We start from the raw sequence: 19989 nt of genomic DNA on the forward strand, positions 1-19989 counted from the left end.
TTGCAAATGTGCAGTAGTATTTGCTCTCTAGAGAAAGCTGTGTGAAAGATCGCAGCAGGCCTGAGGAAGGGCAGAGAGGACGCATTGCGTGCTCTGCTTGTTCCTCCCAAAGCTGAGCCAGGCACGGTGTGGGGCCAGGTCTGAAACTCAGGCCGGGGAGCAGAGGAGCACTCCTCAGACCCAGTCTGGAGCTCTTCAGTGATCTGAGCTCCCCTATGGAGGACAGAGGCCCCGCTGCCTCTCCCTGACATGCGGGGCCACCCTAAAGCCACCCACCACTCATCTCCATCCCTGAGACTGCCAGGCCATGAACCATTGTGAGGGCTTCTCTGCAGAGTCAGAGCTCTAATCCAGAGTTACAAACCCAGATGGGACCCAGGTGAGCAGTGGAGGCAATAGGATGAGGGCCCCATATTCTCAGGCCAGCCTGGAACATCAGCTGAATTCTGTTGTATTGATTTTTTTGGTCCTCAGGGGAATTACAGATGTATGGAGTGCAGTAAGACCTGTGTGTTCACACTTTACTCCCATCTATCTATTCATCTGCTCACCACAGAGCCTGCACATTATTATGTGCAGAGGGAGTACTAGTTCCTGTCTTCAGAGACCAAGATGAATGAGGAGAGGTTCCACCTACCAGGAACTCAGTCTTTACAAAATTTAGAATCATTAGAGAGTCTTTCGAAAAACACAATCTCTGGGCTCCCACCCAGGAGAACTGGATTAGAAGCTCTGTGGCTGGGGCACTGACTTTGCTGTTTTTTACAAAGTAGCCAGGTGGTTCCTTTGTGCAGCTAAGTAGGAGAACTTAGTTTGTTCCAGAGAGATACACTGCATTTGATTTTGATCTATTTGGTCTATAGATGCCGTGCATCCTCAGAGAACTGCAGTCCCTGTCCTCAGTGGTTTACAGTGAAGGGGTTAGAGCCTTGATCCCAAAACCATCCCAGAGATTCTCAACAGGGAATGATTTTGTCTCCACACCTTCCCCCAGGGATTTTAGAGACCATGTCTTGGAGACATTTTTGGTTGACACAACTTGCGAGGAGGGTGCTACTGGCACCTAAGATAGAGGCCAGGGATGTTGCTAAATATCCTGAAATACACAAGACAGTGCCCACGGTGAAGAGTCATCTGGCCCCAAATGTCAATAGTGCTGAGGTTGAGAGAAACTGGTTTTGTCCTATGGATAGGTTCTGCTTTTAAGAACAACATGGCATATAGTTTCTATTAGCTAACATTATGTACTGTGTTCTAACTATATTCAGTTCAGTTCAGTTCAGTCATTCAGTCGTGTCTGACCCTGCAACCCCATGGACTGCAGCATGCCAGGCTTCCCTGTCCATTACCAACTCCTGGAGCTTGCTTGAACTCAAGCCCATTGAGTCAGTGATGCCATCCAGCCATCTTATCCTCTGTTGTCCCCTTCTCCACCGGCCTTCAATCTTTCCCAGCATCGGGGTCTTTTCCAGTGAGTCAGTTCTTTGCATCAGGTGTCCAAAGTAATGGAGTTTTAGCTTCAGTATCAGTCCTTCCAATGAATATTTAGGACTGATTTCCTTTAGGATTGACTGGTTTGTTCTCCTTGCAGTCCAAGGGACTCTCAAGAGTCTTCTCCAACACCACAGTTCAAAAGCATCAATTCTTTGGCACTCAGCTTTCTTTATAGTCCAACTCTCATATCCATACGTGACTACTGGAAAAAGCATAATTTTGACTAGATGGAGCTTTGTTGACAAAGTAATGTCTCTGCTTTTTAATATGCTGTCTAGGTTGTCATAGCTTTTCTTTCGAGCAAGCGTCTTTTAATTTCATGGCTGCAGTCACCATCTGCAGTGATTTTGGAGCCCCCCCAAAATAAAGCTATATTATGGGTTAATAAACATAGATTATTATTTAATAGGTACTGTTATTTGTTCCCATTGTATGGAATAGAAAACTGAGCCCCAGAGATGAAATATCTAAGGCCACCTGTCTGGTAAATGAAGGACTTGGGATTTGCGGTCCCACATATGTGGTCAGGTTTCCAGCCACAACAGTAAGCTGCTGCCCAACAGCATTTATTTTTCTTCTCTCAAGAGTTTTTCCAGGAAGAAAAGGGGTACACACATACTTGCATTAGTCCTTCTTAAGGTTGCTGCTTGAGAAAAACAAAACTACTTTTCCATGGCCAGAGATAACCCCTCTGAGCCAAGAGATGAATGGATGTTGGTCGTTTTTGCACCGTGTGACCAGGCTAGGACCTCAAAAGTTCTGAGAAGAATCCCCAGAGAGGACGCTGATTGATGTTTTCGATACCAGTGGATTCCAGTAGTGTTTGACAGCTCCTGGGCATCCTGCAGCACAGTCTGGGGTGGTGTCTGACCAGCCAGACTGTGTTTGTGACAGTTCTGGTCTTCTTAACTCTGAGCATCTGTTCACAATGATGCCTCAGCAGGAAAACACAGCGGGAGAAAGTCTGCTCAGAGCATTTGAGTGTCTGATTGGCCTCTCAGACGTCCTTTAGAAAGCCCTGGTGTCCGCACATTCCCTGTGCTCTCTGCAGACAGAAGAAATGGTTCTGAACCTCAGTAGAGGTCAGCTGCCCTCTCTGGTGTCCCTGCCTGTGGTCACCACACTAGGGGGAGGGGTTTCAGCCAGTTGTGCATCTACTGCAGGGCCTCATGGTCTCTCCCAGCACAGATTTAGGCCAGGAGGCTCTTGAGGGTTGGAGGAGCATCGGCCTTATCCACAGGGCTCCTGCCAGCCAGCTGATCAAGTACCTTTTAGTTCCTAAAGCCATGTATTTAGTAAGTGGAGAATGTGAGCAGGCACACTCCTGGCCACTATAAATTGCTATGCAACAGTTTCTGTCATCTCCTCATGGGATTTTTTTCCAGGTAGAATAATTGGCCAACTTACGACTATAAAATGTGCACAAGATGGTGAATTTTTGAAGAAAGAAGCAAAAGGGACTTCTGCTGTTGTTAGAGGCCCTGGCCCAACTTTAGACAGGGCGGTGATGTGGGTGGGATGTCCCCCCATGCCTCTCCCCTCTGAGCTTGCCCCTCCCACCTTGGCGTTCTCTGAGGGAACCTGTGTGCTGTGCCATTTGGGCACATTTTGTGTACTTCTGGGCTCCATGTCCATGAAACAATCTTGAAGTTCACAGCAGGGAACTGAGGCTCATGGAGGACATTGACTGCATATGTTTCCATCTTTATGTAGAGATTTTGCATTTTTTTTTTTTTTAAGAACACAGGCTGTTGCCAAAAAATTTATACTCTCTAATGTTGGCGGGACTGTTGGCTCTGCTGTTCAGCTCTCTCTCCCATCTCCTACAGAATTTTCCCCAAACTCTTCTGAAGACTTTTTTTTCAATGTGGACCATTTCTTTCAGTCTTTATTGAATTTGTTACAGTATTGCTTCTGTTTTATGTTTTTTGGTTTTTTGGCTACAAGGCATATGAGATCTTAGCTGCCCGAGCAGGGATTGAACCCACACCCTCTGCATTGGAAGACAAAGTCTTAACCACTGGACTACCAGAGAATTCCCTTCCCAAACCTTAAAAAGAATTTTTTTTTCCAGGCTGCCTTCTACTTCAGAGGGTGATTCTGCTTCCTATTTACGGAGGTGAAGATCCTCTTAATATGAATTTCCTCAAATTTTTTCCTGTTGGTGGTCATTAGTGCTATTTACCAAATAGCTCCTTTTTTTTTTTTTTTTCTTCTTTCAAATGCATGACAAGACTATTCAATGCTTTCTGGCCCTGCTTATGGCAGGGGGGTTATGTGACTAATTGTTGTCTATGAGTTGTAAGCAGAAGCACTGTGTGTCCCTTCCAGGTGGAAGTGTTTAATTGCTGATATGAGACCCTCCAGGGTTGGATTTCCCTTTGGCAGGGTGGAAATATTTGAGGTGGTGGCTATTCTATCATTTTGGGTTCCTGAGTGAATTCCTCTTGCAAGATGGAAATAGGATGAGTGATTATTGTTGTTGTTCAGTCACTCAATGTGTCTGACTCTTTGCGACCCTGTGGCCTGTAGCACTCCAGGTCTCCCTGTCCATCACCAACTCTCGGAGCTTGCTCAAACTCATGTCCATCAAGTCAGTGAGGCCATCCCACCATCTCATCCTCTGTCACTCCCTTCTCCTCCTGCCTTCAATCTTTCCCAGCATCAGGGTCTTTTCCAGTGAGTCAATTCTTTGCATCAGGTGGCCAAAGTATTGGAGTTTCAGCTTCAGCATCAGTTCTTCCAATGAATATTCAGGGTTGATTTCCTTTAGGATTGACTGGTTTGATCTCCAATGATGAGTGCTAAATAAACCTTTTTTTTTTTTTTTTTTGGTTGACAGCTGATACAGCTTTGGTTTTGCTTGTTAACACAGCATAACTTCACCTGCCTTGATTAATAGTCTGTCCCTTTTGCTCAACAATTATGTTGCATCCACACCTACCCTTTTTGCCTTCCAGCATTTCTCAGAGGCTTTCTGTCCTAATCTTTACAACCACCTTGATTAATATCCTCCAATGGATTCCTATTATTCCTAAAAAAGGAACAAAAACAAAATCCTTTTGCATGGTCTACAAGCCTCTGCCTGGTCTGGTTCCTGTCTGCCTTTCTAGACTCACCCCACTCCCCGTTCTTCCTCATGCCTCTGAGTCTGTCACATTCACATTCTTTCAGTTCCTTTTACATGCTGTATTTCTTCTCACCACAGGGCCTTTGTGCATGCTCTGAACAGCTTTGAATGTGTTCTTTCTGCCAGAAATACCCTCACCACCTCTGGTTAACTTTTCTCATGAGTTCCTCCAAGAAGTCTTTATTGACTTCCCCAATTAGGTTGTATCTGTCTTTAGAAGTTGTAAAGTCATGTTTTTCTGTTTTGTAACACTATTTCAGTTGGAATACTACAATTTTTCACTGTGCTGTTTTGACTAATACCTGTCTTCCTCACAATGGTTAGCTTCATGTCAGTTTCAGTCACTATACCACATCCTCAGTGATTAGCACAGCATGCTTTATAGTCACTCAGTGAAAGCTTGTTGACTGCATGAATGAGGATATACCATCATACTGTCTAGTTCGGTAACCACTGGTAGCAATTACCTATTGAAATTTTAATTAATTAATGAAAAATTAAGAATTCTGTTTCATAATTACCTTAACCACATTTCAAGTGCTAAGTAGCCATATGTGGTAGTGGCTACCATATTAGACAGCAGGAAACAAAACATTTCCATCGTCATAGAAAATTCTGTAGGATAGTGCTGGCAGGATAAGGGCCAAGCTTGTACATGGTGTGTAATACCCTCGAGGATCTGCTTCTGACAAGCTTTCCAGTTTGTCCCGTTCCCACAGTAGTACAGCCTCAGTCACATCCTCCTATAAACATGTTTCTTTCCTAAATGTGCCACTCTTTCTTAGGTGTCTGTGGCTTTTTTACTTTAACCTCTCTCTACCTAAATTTCCATCCCATCTAGCACCTCTCATCCTTTAAGCCCCACCTCAAGCATTTCCACTTCTGGGAAACTTCTCCTGATATCCAGACTGAGCTGGTCACTGCTTCCTCTGACCCCTATGCCCCCCCTTCTTAATCCTGTGTACCTTGCTCAGACAGGATGGTGACCCTTGGTTCACACATCTCTATCTATAGCTACCATGTACCCCTCAAGGGAAAGATTTGGGGCTTCTCAGTCTCTAGTGCTGAACACAGAGCTGGTGATGTGGTAGACATCGGTAGATGCTAATGAAATGATGAGTGAGCCAGTGAATGCAGATCAGGGGATACTATTTCCTTAGTATAGCGTGCTATGTGAAGCAAAAGGGAAAGTGTTACTAAGTGGGGCTAGTGAGGGTTCCACCTGAGGTTTTCTCCATCTCCCATACTCCTATCCTAGGTCTTTATTTTATGTGATTTCTGGGCTAAGAATCACCCAGGAGCTTGGCAGAGTCCGGGGGTGGGGGTACCTCTGAAGTTCTGGGATCTGGAAGCTCGGCTGAGTGGAGCTGCTTCTAGAGGAGAGTGGGTGGGTCTCATAAGTTGGAAGGACTGTGATTACATCCTCCAAATCAAGCCTTGTGTCAAGAGCCTAGAACTGAGGGCCACCTGGAAGTCTGAAAAAGGTAACTGCTATGAACTGTACTTTGCTCAGCTAGCTGAGTACAGAGGCTATTGCTTTTATGGTCATAGCATATCTATCTGTACCTTACCCACTACACTGATAGCTCCTTAAGGGCAAGACTGTGTCTTCCTTTCCTTAGGATCCTTGGCAGGCTTATCAGTGTCTATAAGGCTCATAGACTGGGGCTAAAACAACTTGTCAGGTTAAATGAACCACCCTTATTGGTGATATTGCCTAATAATAGACATGCTTTCTGCAATGACACTAATATAATTTTGGACAAAATATTCATGTGTTTCTATTTTTTTTGGTAGCAGTCTTTTGCTTAATTATATCCAAGGAGGCCTGCATCTCTTCTACAGGTGGAGTTAAGGTCTCTCTTGTGCATAGTAGGACCTTCTGGGTCTCTTGTCTTACTCTCCTTGGGCACTTTGAACCTGGAAGACCCATGCCTACAAAGTTCTTAGAGTGAGTAGAGATTTACCTGATCTTCATCAAGGCAGACCTGAAGTCAGGAAGAAAGGAAAGATGACACAGGGGGAAGTAAGGAAAATAGCATCCCTGTTAAGTCTAGAAATGAAGCGATAAAGAGGAAAGATGGGTGGGGGATAAGAATGAAGGACCCAGATGTGAGTCTTCAGTTGGACATGTTAAAAGGAGCACTAAGGATTGTATCTCAGTCTCTGTGACGAGTCACTCAGCAGTGACCATGTTCCAGACAATGGGCTTTCTTTATGGATGTAGCCTGGGCCCAAGTGAACCTGAATGCATTCAGAGACTGATTAGGTCCTTCCAGATGGTGAGGCTCAGAGTCCCTAAGCATTTATTTAGAGTTGCTCTGCAAGGGGAGAGGACAGCCTTTAAGAAGGACATTTATACATAGTTCCCTGGGGTCAAAGATAGAAATGGAGGAGACAGCCAGATTGACTGTGGGGGAGAAGACGAAGGCCTGTATGTATACTGTACATGTATATTGCATAACCTAAGTGACCCCATTAATGAGTGGTTGGACAGTGATTAACCTATAAGGGTACCCACTTAGCCACTTCTCCAACATTGCCTTTCTAACACAGTGGGGTTGCTGAGTCCCTCTATTAAGGCAGAAGTCATGGAGAACAACCATATCCTCACAAGGCCTTTTGGTCTTTGGGAGAGGAGTTTTAGGTTATAGGGATGATGTCCTTTCCCAGGGGGACATTTCTAACATTCTAGAAGATAGAATGGGCTTCCCTAGTGGTTCAGACGGTAAAGCATCTGCCTGCAGTGCTGGAGACCTGGGTTTGATCCCTGGGTCGGTAAGATCCCCTGGAGAAGGAAATGACAAACCACTCCAGTACTCTTGCCTGGAAAATCCCATGGACAGAGGAGCCTGGTAGGCTACTGTCCATGGGGTCACAAAGAGTCAGGGAGATAACAAAGGACAAGCTAGAGAATGTTTCTGGGGATAAAAGAACCCCTCCAGTTCCAAAGAAGGGTGAGCATCGCTGAATGACAACGATGATGCTTCCCTGAGTAGCTGTAGAGACCTTTTCAGTTTACAGAGCAATTCTTCTTATATCAGTTCCTTTGAAAGTTCAGAGAAAATCCTGTGAAGCAAAAGCTTATACACCTATTTTTCAGAAGGGGAATGAGGCCCAAAGAGCTTCAAGGACTTAGCCAAGACTGCGTGGCCATTAAATGTAAGAATCATGCTAGAAATCTCCTGAGACTCTCTTCATCCTTCTTTCCTAAGTGGTCCCTTGTGTCATAGTGGGATAATTGTCTTTATCTCATGGAGGCTGACATTATGGTCGAGGCAGCCAGAGGACCAGACATTAGGGTGATGCCTGAGGATAGGCAAACATTCAGATGAAGGATGTGATCTGGGGTGCAGTACCAGCCACAGAGCAGCACCCATTTCACTCAGATTTATGCGTTTCATAAATATTGAGGCTGTTACATGGAAAACTAGTCTTACCAGAAGCTCCATGAGAAAGAGAGTATTGCGGTCCAGTAATACCTATTGTACTCTTCTTCTTTTAGCGTAGCAGTGCATGATCAAGGCTCTATAATGTCTTTAAGCAAAGAAATCTCTTTGACTCTGCATAACTCAAGGTCTCTAAATTTATTTGAACATAAAGCCTTTTTTTTTTTTTTTTTTTAAAGTCAGACCTATTAGCAGCTCATGGAACTGCCAAAAATAACTAGCTTGTTTTAATCACTGAATTAATGGTTTGCTTTGATATATGGCAAGTTCTAGGATTTTTTTTTTGTGTGTGTGTGGTTTTATATTCTAGCCTGAAGACTCATATGTATGTCAGGTGTAAATAGGCCTTGGTGTTGGTCGTTTCATAATTTAAAGACCCAGGGTTAGACCGTGCCCATGCAAGCATGCTGAAGTTCATAAATTAAAAATGAAATCTCATTACAATATTAATAAGATTTTAAAATATTAGATATTTTTGCTGGTAATTCACAACAGAATAAATGTCAAGGAAAACTCTGAGTCTGTCTATGTAGCATGATGGCATATGTGATTTGAGAGAATTTACCTATCGGAGATTTTTGAAGGGAGCAAGGTTGATGTTTTATGCAGGTCATTTATTGTCTTCCTACCTATGGATTGCAGTAGACTCTTGACATTCATGATGGGTATTTCTTGAGACCTCTATGACTCTCCTAATATCACTAGAGTAAATAATCTCCCTCACAAAACCTTTTTATTCTGACCAAAACTCTCACATTTATAGTGTTTCACTTTTTCTTCTCAGTCATCACCAGCACCATTTTGTACTTGATAGTTGACAATGAGGAGGAATATTAAAGGCTCTGAAGTGGTGGCCATACTGTGGACTAGCTCAGTGACTGGTTTGCTAAGAGATTTGGATTTATGTTTCAGAAATATGGTGAATGCTTGCATTTCCTGGGCTGTTGGGATTGTTTGTGAAGAGCCAAAACTGTGAATGCTAATCTACAAATATCAAGCATCTTCTTTTCTTTGGCGTGTCAAATACATCTTCCCCTTTCACTCTGTGCTAGAAGACAGGAGAATACCATGGCTTGGGGAAGAAAGGAAATGCTAGAAACTTAAGCCTATTACCACCATAACATGCAGTCTCTACAGCAGGGTGTCTCTGAACTCCAAGACCATGAATATCTCAGCACCTTTAGGAAACGTTTGCTTGCTGTACTTTGGTGAACAGTCTCAGCGAGCTCTTGAGATAAGCTAAAACGTGAGTCCCCCTACACTCGGTCAGTAGGATTGTACATATCTGAAACTGCAGCCTGACTCCTCCCCTCCCATAGCTCTATGGTTTTGAATATTTATCTAAGGCTACCTTTCCCATGGCTTATCAATTTTATCTTCAGGACTCACAGTCTTTGAAAAAAGCTATTTTTCCTAGAATTTTTTATTATTATTAAATTTAAAAGGATAGGAAGATTTTTTTATCACACTTAGAAGCTCTCTCTAGATGAATACCATATACTGTTGTTGAAGAATGGTTCACGTCACACAAATTAAGATAAGCAGACAAGAAGAAAAATGCCAAGAAGCCCATCTGGAGGTATTGGGAATACCCCCAGTAGTCACCCTGTAAAATAGATGGGAAAAAACAACCCTTAAAGACCGATCAGCCATTTTGCTTCTTTGGAAAGCACAGTTGGTACTGAAGCACATGGATCTTTGGAGCTCTGCGGTTTTCATCAGGATGAATGATGCCAACTAATATAAGAGCAGATTCTATATAATCCAGAGTACATCCAGAGTGGAACTATAATTGAATCTTGCTCCTTAGGACCTCAGTCTGACCAGTCACTGTGGGTGTGAGGGCTCCTGGGTGCCAGTGGCCATTAAAGACACCTTGAGGTTGATTGAGGAGGTAGGACTTACTCTTTTGGAAGTCTAATCATGCTTCCTATTAAAGCCTTTCATAAGCCTTGAGAGGGAAATTCCTCTAAGCCACCCAGAACCATGGATCCCACAAAGCCTCTGCACTAAGATGTTTTCTACACAAGTCCCCAGGCACACAGAGAAAGCTCAATAAGTGCTGTTGAAAGAACTGAGTGGTATGTTTTCTCATGAAAACTTGAGAATTGGCCTGCTAGCTGATGGCAGCATTCACTGTAACCCTGTCCTCGCCAGTAGTTTGGAGGCTGAACATCTCCTCTTTTATTCTCCAGGCTCGAAGCCTGTTCATAGAATGACTGTCATCATCTCTCTCTCCTGGTGGGCTGGGGGTGGAGGAGGGAGCTCTGAGCAGTCGTGCAAGGCTGGAGGTTCCCCTGTCTAGAGGTGAGTCGGGTAATTGCTATTGTCTCCATCCTCTTGTGGGAACAAAATATGTGTGAGCACAAAGGTCGGCCAGCAACCCTGGAGGTAGAAAGGCCAGGAGAGGTGGGGAAGCTTACCTTCTTGACTTCGTACTTAATGGCGAGTTTGATCCGGCTCAGACTTGGACGGTGGTGGTCGGACCAGACTTGGAAGTTCACATCACCATTTAAAATCGCTTCCACCTCTTCTGTGTCTCGGCATAGGTCCAGCACGCCCACCACAAAATCCTTGCATTGCATAGATAACTTCCTGTAATCGTTCTAACAGAATAAAGAGAAATCAGGGGTGTGTCACACCGAACCCCACAGATGGACTTGCCTAGCTCAGCAGTGTCGATCAGCAACTGTCCACCAAGTGTGAGCTTAATAGAGCACTCTGGAACCAGGGAATGTGCTGGAACCAGAAGGCAGGGCTGTTTCTCTTGCTACAGTAGTCTAGAGGACATCTTCTCTAAGCCAGGATTTGTCAGGCTGTGTTCCATGGCCACCTGCATCAGTGGTGGATGTGCTTGTAACTGTGATGTACCTTGGATGTGCTATAACTGTGATTCCCAGGCCCCACTGCAGACCTACAGACTCAGAATTCCTGGGGATGAGACCCAGGAAGCTGTCTTTAACCTGTCTTTTAATCTTAAAATGTTAATCTTTTAACCTTGTTCTCTGAGTGATTCTGATGCCTGCCAAAGCCCACCCTGGGTTCTTTGAAAGCAGCAATTACCATTGCCTGATCTGAGGGAGGAGTGATAAGGAGATGCACTTTTAAGGCTGATGGGAATATCACTTTACTCATTTACCACCAATCTGTGATGGTAACTGTTCTACGCAGGAAGTTTGCTGGAAAGATATGGCTGATATACTAAATTTGGAGGGAAAAAATGTACACAGGTGTGCTTTGTTTTAATGTGCTGGAAAATCTGCTTATAAATTTAAAAATCAAATGTAATTTAAATCTAACTATCCTTTCCTTAGCACAGATCCTTTTGTACAGCAAATCATGGCAAGTTAAATTACTTGCCTGTTGAATAATCATTTTCAGACCTTGACCTCTTTTTTTTTGTTTGTTTAATGAATTGCCTGTGGGTTTCTCTCTTCTCCTCCCGAGGCACACCTTTCTGAATTATCTTGAGAGGCTGACTGCCTTTCCTTGTGACGTGCCAATTTCTCTCTCCCCTAAAACACACTGCTTCAATTCCAGATAATGATCCAAAATGTTGGACAGAAGAATGTTTCATGTCACCCTCAAACCACTCCTCCCCAAAAATATTTTCCCCTATAGGGTTTCTTATTGGTTTCTTAGTTGAAATGAGTCTATTTGAAAGCAGCACAAGAGCCAAATGTCACTTTCACTGTTACTCAATGTCAGAAGCCCTGAGAGTGATAAATAGTAGTTGGTAAACAAGAGTGTGGTTTTGCTTTTCCAGACCCTGGATTCCTCAGCAAATAGATGGGAGCCTGGCAAACTGTAGGAACACCACCATTTTTCTAAATTAATGATTTGTTTCTCCTTGCAGCACTGTTGCATCAAAATGTCCTTTTGTATTAGAGAAAGAAGCAAGTGACTGTTAGCTAAGAAAAGGAAAAGGATCAAGAAAATGTTTTCCTACAAGAGTGGCTGCTTTTCATTTTCATATATAATTTAGGGATAAGGAGGGTGTTTGGGAAATGTTGGGTAGAAAGATGACTGCTCCAGCAGACTGTCACGGGCAACTGAGATTGTGCCGTCTCAGAGCCTCTGTGCATTTCTGGGTTCGGTGCAGTTCAGGATGGAAGGTACCATTACATTAGAGACTTTCACTTCCCTGGGCTTTTTACTAGCTGGGCCATAAAAAAAAAGGGAGAAGCGCCAGGGCAGCCAAAACAGTTTGCTTTTGCCTTCTGAATTAGACGGTCTGGAAGGCAGCGCACCTTGTGCCTGCATGTGGGTGGAAGAGACAAAACCAGCCTGCCAGAAAGATGGAGATGACATGGGTGTGGATAGCTGCAGACTTGAGGCTCATGCCAGGCCCAGCCTCCCACAGAGAGGGAGAGCCATGGGCGCACATCTGGGGGATTTTGATGATTATGAAAAGTGGGATAGCCCTGAGCTCAGTAAACCTTTCAGCCACACTTTTTACCTTTGGTCAGAGAGATGCGACATATTCCCAAGACTTCACAGATGCCCTTTTAAGTAATCCCACATCCCAGCATACTGAAGTCTGCCAGGTCCACTGGGTGAGAGGTGTTCTGCCTGCATCATCTTACTCAGGCCTTACAAAATACTCACGTGAGAAGGCCTGTCAGCATTTCCAACTCATGAGGGAGAAAACCGAGACTCAGGGAGATAAATTAACAGGTTGAACCCACTTTTCCTTATACTGGTCACTGACTCATCTCTCTGATTACTTTCTCGCTTTCCTTGAAGATTTTGCCTCCTGTCTCACTGTCACTCACCCAACTGCTGCTGTTCTCGGTGGTTTCAGTATCGAAGAAGATGTCCCTCCCATTACCCTGCCCTCTCATTTCCATGATAACATTTTCTTTAGTGATGTTATCCTCAGTGCCAACTCGGCCATTCATTCTCTTAGTTATTCCCAATAACTGAAGCTCCTCCATGCCCCCAACTTTCGGTCTCCTTCTCTCTGACCACTACCCCCTATATGTCCAGCTGTCTCCATCTGGAGCCCCAATTCTGGAAATCCTTTGGTTTCACCAAACCTGCAAGCCATTGACCTTACCATGTGTTCACCCCTGTCAGGTCCCTGTCTCCCTCCTTGCAGAGCTCCCGTTTTGTGGGTAATCTTTACTATCATCCTCGCACCCATCAGTTCTCTTGCCTCCTCTTGTTTTGTTCCCATCACTGGATTAAAGCCCGACTTTGGTTGGGTCTGACTCTCCACTGCTCTGCTCCCGCCTCTGCACAGTGAACGTGGCTGGAGAACACACACCTGCACTGAGCCGGCGTGCTGTAGACTCAGCCCCTCCGACCTCAAGGAGTCCCCAGTGCTCCTGTCCCAAACGAGCGTTTCAGACCTCTCCTACCCTGTTGTCCAACCTCCTCCCGCTCCTGGTTTCCTTTTAACTTGGAGAATAGAACGCATCAGAAGAGAAGCTCCACATGCTCACAGCATCACCGTCATCTGCTTTCATACATCAGTGCTCATGGACTCTTTCCCCTCTTCCTACTCTGGGTGAACTGCCCCTGCTCCTGTCTAGGGCCAGCTCCTCCTCCCAACATCAGTCCCGTGTACTGCTCTCTGTTTCTCTTTCCTGCATTGTTAATCTCTCCCTTTCTCTGCTGGCTTAGTATGCAAACATGTTGCTGTTCTCTTGTCTTAATAAGAAATGCCTCTTGACTCCATTTCCCTCTCCAATTCCTACTCTAGTTTTCTGTTCCATCTTGTAGGAAAACTCATTAGACTTGTGTACACTCATAGTTTCCCTCCTTACATATTTCTTACCCTGTTCAGCAAAACTTTCACACTCTAGCCATTGCTTCCACTGAGACTGTTCTTGTCAAGGTCACACATGCCTTTCATGTTGCTAAATCCAGTGGTTGGTTCTCAGTCCTCATCTTACATGACCTGTTAGGTGCTTTGACAGAGCTGATCCCTTCCTCTTCCTTGATATACATTCTTCACTTGGCTTCCAGCATAACATACTGTTCTGTGATTTTTCTTCCTTAATGAGTACTTTTTGCATCTTTGTTGGTTAATTCTCATGTCCCTGATGCCTTAGTTTTAGAATGTCCTATAGATGTGCCCAATCCTTTGAATTCTCCTGTCTTTTTACACTCATTGCCTTAGTGATCCTATCTAAGATCATTAGATACTATCTATATGCTGATGACTTTAAATTTTATATCTTTAGCTCAGGCTTCTCTCCTGAACTTGAGTCTTATAGCCAATTGCCATCTGGTATTTCCACTTGAATGCCAAATAGGCATTTCAGAGTCAATGAAACTAACTCTGGACCTAGTCTTCTCTGCCTTACTAATATTTCCCAACCTATCAGTTGTCCAGGACAAAAAACCTTGAATTTATCCTTGGTTCCTCCCTTCCTCTTAAACCTGACATACAATTTAGTAGCAGATTCCACCAGCAATACCTTCTACATATATATTGATCTAAACCATCAATTTTTGCTTAGACTAACCAAGAGACTCTTAACTGACTTCCTTCATTCTGTGCTGGTCTTCTATGGTCTATTTTCTATACATCAGTCAGAAAGATATTTAGAAAAAGCAGTCAGTTCATGGCACTGGTCTGCTCAAACCCTCCCATAGCTCTCCATCCCCTCGAAGTAAAAGTAGACTTATTATACCGCCCTGTAAGGACATACATTGCCTAGCCTCTCCATTCTCTCACTGATTTGCTGTGGTTCTCTCTCTCCCTCAGTCTATTCAAGCCACCTGACCCCCCGCTGTTCTTCAAACACACTTCAAAGGACATGGACTAGACCTTTGTACTGGCTATTCTCTTCTTATAATGCTCTCTCCCCAGGTAATCTACATGAACAGATTTCTCAACTTCTTCAAGTCTTTGCTCATCACTTTCTCAGAAGACTTCCTTGAGTATCTTTTAAAAACATTGTAACTCTTTTCCATTTGCATTCACCATTTCCTTTTTGTTTTGTTTTCTTCACAATACTTATGACTCTATGACATCTATACCTGTTATTTATTATATTTATTGTCCATATATTTCATTAGGATATAAGCTTCTTGAGGTCAGGAATCTTTGCTGTTTTGTTCACAGATATATCATTAGAGCCTAGAACATTTCCTGGAGCATGACAGGCACTGAGTAAATGCTTGTTGAATCTGTTGGAGCAGTGTACTTGCCTAAGATGACATAGCGACTTAAGTGGTACAGCCAAGATTCAAGACAGATCAGTCTGACCCCAATCCTGTCCTCTTCCCTCTCACCATGTTGCCTCTTGGTGAGCAGCATGTTCCCTGCTGCTTAGCACACTAAAAACTAGAGGCTTAGTTGGGGCTGACACTCAATTAATTTGGAGAAATAAAGGGTGAGCTGGGATATGGATATCTGAATACTCAACAGAATCTGTACTGTACTAGATGAGCGCACAAGTTTTGAAGTCAGAAAAGCCTGGAGTTTGAATTTCTTTCTTTCTTTCTTTCTTTTTTTACTACTTGTCAGTTGTGGGAAATACAACAAGCCATGTAACTCTTCTGTATCTGTTTTTAACCCGTAATACTATACATATCATTTAATGATTGGGGGAATCAATACCAAAACAACGTAAAATGCTTAATATAGTTAACAGTAAATAACACAAATAGAAAAATAAATAAAAAACTACATAAATAAGAAGTTAGAATAAAAATAAAGCCTGTAAATGGCAATTTTAATTAGTTAACACCTTAATTTGACCATCGATTTCAAACTCTTGACCTCTTGCTTTTTTATGGTTTTTAATTATTGAATTGGGAGCAAGACTGCCTTATGGAGTGGTGAACACAGAATGCTCCAGAAACCTTTGATTCTTCTTCTCTCACTTGCATATAATCCATACGTTAAAAAGATACTCTGGATTTCTTAACTTCTTTTCGTCTCTGGTGATTATACCAACCCTTCCCAGGGTAACACCTCCAGTTATCACACACAGGTTCACAGTATTAAACTTGATTAAATCTGTAGTCTTGCCTGTCCGCAAACCAGTCTGAATGATGTTCACCTTGTGGATAGTATCACCATCATGGCTTACCAAATGAGGTATCTTTTTTTGTACCCATAAAGCTTTTTCTCATTTTGTACAACTTACATTTGGCTTCTCTAGGAGTAATACAGTGAACCAGCTAAGTGACCCTTGGTGTCACAGTCAGATGGAAATTCTCCCTAGTCTTGTCAATGTTGATGATACCCAAAAAGCCAGTGGTGTAGGTTATATCAGTGTAGACGTTGCCATCTGTTTCCGTGAACTGCTGTATGCACATCTTCATTACTTAATCTCCTGCTGGGGCATACTCAGGTCTGTTCTTAAAGAAAGAAACAAGAGACAGCCATTCTTAGCTCATGGATGGGCAAAGAGTTAGCACAACAGTCAGTTTGTCCAGATTCAGTGTTTTGAAGCTGCTGCAAGTGCAGTGTTTCTTGGGACCATGAGCTGTAGCTGTGCTGGGCATGGGATGAAGAGGCCCCAGAGTCCTGCCTTTTCCCGAATGTCATATAAGTGGAATCATACAGTATATAATCTTTATAGAGACTGGCTACTCTCACTCAGTATAATTCCTTTGAGATTCATCCATAGTGTTGTGTGTATTAATAGTTCATTTCTTTTAACTTCAGATCTACTGCATGCATGTATCAGTTTATCTGTTCACTCAATGAAGGAGTTGGTTGTTCACATTTTTGGCAGTTACGAATAAAGCTTCTGTAAATATTAATGTATAGGTTCTTGTATGAAGATAAAATTTTAGTTCTTCAGGGTAAATATATAGGTGTGGAATTGCTGAGTATATGATAACTATACATTGAACTTTATTGTCGTTATTGTTCAGTCGCTAAGTAGTGTCCCACTCTTTGTGACCCCATGGACAGCAGCACACCAGGCTCCTCTGTCCACTATCCCCTGGAGTTTGCTCAGATTCATGCCCATGGAGTTGGTGATGCTATCTAACCATCTCTCCTCTGCCGCCCCCTTCTTCTTTTGCCTATTTTTCCCAGCATCAGAGTCTTTCCCAGTGAGTCAGCTCCTTGCATCAGGTGGCCAAAGTATTTTAGCTTCAACTTCAGCAACAGTCTTTCCAGTGAATATTCAGGGTTGATTTCCTTTAGGATTGACTGGTTTGATTTCCTTGCTGTCCAAGGGACTATCAAGAGTTTTCTCTAATACCACAATTCAAAAACATCCATTCTTCAATGTTCAGCCTTCTTTATTGTCCAGCTCTCACATTTGTACACTGGAAAAGCCATAGCTTTGACTATATGGATCTTTGTTGGCAAAGTGATGTCTTTGCTTTTTAATATGCTGTTTAGCTTAGTTATAGCTTTCCTTCTAAGGAGCAAGTGTCTTTTAATGTCATGGCTGCAGTCAGTGTCCACAGTGATTTTGGAGCCCAAGAAAATAAAATCTCACTATTTCCATTTTTTCCCTTCCTATTTGCCATGAAGTGATGGGACTAGATGCCATGATCTTAGTTTTTTGGATGCTGAGTTTAAAAGGCAGCTTTTTCACTCTCCTCTTTCATCCCCATCAAGAGGCTCTTTAGTTCCTCTTCACTTTCTGCCATTAGAGTGGCATCATCTGCATATCTGAGGTTGTTGATATTTCTCCTGGCAACCTTGATTCCAGCCTGTGATTCACCCCGCCCTGCATTTCACGTGATGTACTCTGCATGTAAGTTAAACAAGTAGGGTGACAGTATACAGCCTTGTCATACTCCTTCCCCAATTTTGAACCAGTTAATTGTTCCATGTCCAATTGTGCCTGTTTTCTTGACCTGCATATAAATTTCTCAGGAGACAGGAAAGGTGGTCTGATATTGCCATCTCTTTCATAATTTTCCAGTTTGTTGTGATCCACGTAGTCAAAGACTTCAGCATAGTCAATGACACAGAAGTAGATGTTTTTTTCTGGCATTCCTTTGCTTTCTCTATGATCCAACGAATGTTGGCAGTTTAATCTCCAGTTCCTTTGCTTTTTCCAAACCCAAGCCTTGTACATCTGGAGGTTTTATATTTAGGTCCATGAGCCATTTTGTGTTAACTTTTACATAAGGTATAAGGCATAAGTCAAGGTTCCTTTTATAGCACATGGATCCTCATTTGTTCCAACCTCGTTTGTTGAAATATTATTCTTACTCCATGATGTTGATTTGTATAGCTGTCAAGAATTGTTAACCACATTTGTATGGATTTAATTCTGTGCTTTCTGTTCTCTTTCCTTGATCTCTTTGTCTGTTTTTCACTAATACCAACTATCTTTGTTTTTGTAGCTTTATATTAAGTCTTAAGATGAGGTACTTTGAATCCTCCAACTTTGCCATTCTTTTTCATATTCATTTTTAAATAAGCTTGCTCATGTATTTAAGAAATTCAGCTATGAATTTTATTGGAATTATGTTATGTCTATAGATGGTTTGGGGAGAACTGACATCCTAGTTATGTTGAATCTTCCAAACCATGAACATGGTATATCTCTTCATTATTTAGATCTTATTTGATTTCTTGCATCAGTGTTTTACAACTTTCAGCCTGTAGAGTCTACATATGTTTTTTAAGACTTATGTATAAGTATTTCCATTTTTTAGCTATTGTAAATATTTTAAAAATAATGTCTACTCACTCATTATTGTATATAGAAATATGATTCATTTTTATATGTTAACCTTATATCCTATGACCTGGCTGAAGTCATGCTTTGTAGATTCTTTGGAATTTTCTACATAGACAAGGGTGTTGTTTGAAAATAAGGATTATTTACTCTTGAACCCGTAGCTTAGATGTATTTATTAATATGACAAATAAGATGGTCAATTAGATGCTCTTACACTGGTTTGAAGATTTACAAGTTTTCTTTCTAGGAACAAAATATTACCAGCAAGTTTTTTCCAGCTTTCAATCCAAAATTACTGGCTCAGAGTGTTTTATTTAGTCAATGTACTGAACAGCTTTCAGAGAATTCATTTGCCATTATTTTTTGTGTTCTGCTCAACAGAGATATTAATAGAGATCCTTTGATTTTTTTATTGGCCCAGAATTTTTTTCTTTTCCCTTTGGCCCATAAATTTCACAAACTCATTTATTATTGAGATGGATCTCTGGCTTTAACATAGAGGAGGACAAACCAAAACGATATAATATGGTATTCTGATACCTTGAATTTTGGGTGCTGAAGCTATTGTTTTGACAGCACCAATTATAGGAAATTATTATTTTGTTTGACTTTGGTTAAAAACACCAACTCTCAAATCTTTTCAAAGTTATGGATAAACTTAAATCAGGAGAAAGAGAGAAGCTCATTATTCTGATGGGTCAGAAGTTAAATGAATCTCTCAGATTGATGCTGTGGAGACATGCATACCATACAGGATAATCAACATTCATTCCCCCATGGAGACCTTAGAAATTAGATTAAAAAAGTGTGGGTCTTGAATCCATGGCCCCCTCTCTTCCTGTCAGAGACCCAGTTGTGAGGAAGGAGTGTTTATTGAGAGCTCCAACTGAAATACAAATGGAGATAAATCAACATGTGCATGCTGTAAACCTGGGAGGTTCTCTGCCTTTGACATTTAGACTGAGTTTTTAAGATATAATTGCAGTAAAAGTTTCCTAAACATTTTAATATTTCACTAAATGATCACCTTATAAAATTGGTAGTATTATTTTCCCCAAATATAATAAGAGGAGGATGGAGAATTGATCATTGGATATAGCAACTTGGAGGCCATTGGTCTCCTTGATGGGAGCAGTTTTGAGTGAAGGGTGTAACTGGTGAGGATCAAGGAATGGAAAGAGAGCGATTTGAAGACTTCCATCTATATTACTGGGGCTTCCCTCATAGCTCAGCTGGTAAAGAATCCACCTGCAATGCAGGGGACCCCGGTTCGATTCCTGGGTCAGGAAGATCC

At 42.3% G+C, this 19989-nt stretch overlaps 1 protein-coding gene across 1 annotated transcript in view; it reads right to left on the reverse strand.

The window, feature by feature from the left end:
* Positions 1-19989, reverse strand: part of TRPC7 (transient receptor potential cation channel subfamily C member 7) — a 140562-nt gene that overhangs the window by 85705 nt on the left and 34868 nt on the right. Inside the window, exon 3 of the mRNA XM_061151351.1 lies at positions 10497-10679. Coding sequence (XP_061007334.1) covers positions 10497-10679 — 183 coding nt within the window. The remainder of the gene's footprint in view (positions 1-10496; positions 10680-19989) is intronic.

This window comes from Dama dama, chromosome 9, assembly GCF_033118175.1.
Source record: "Dama dama isolate Ldn47 chromosome 9, ASM3311817v1, whole genome shotgun sequence".
NCBI lineage: Eukaryota > Metazoa > Chordata > Mammalia > Artiodactyla > Cervidae > Dama > Dama dama.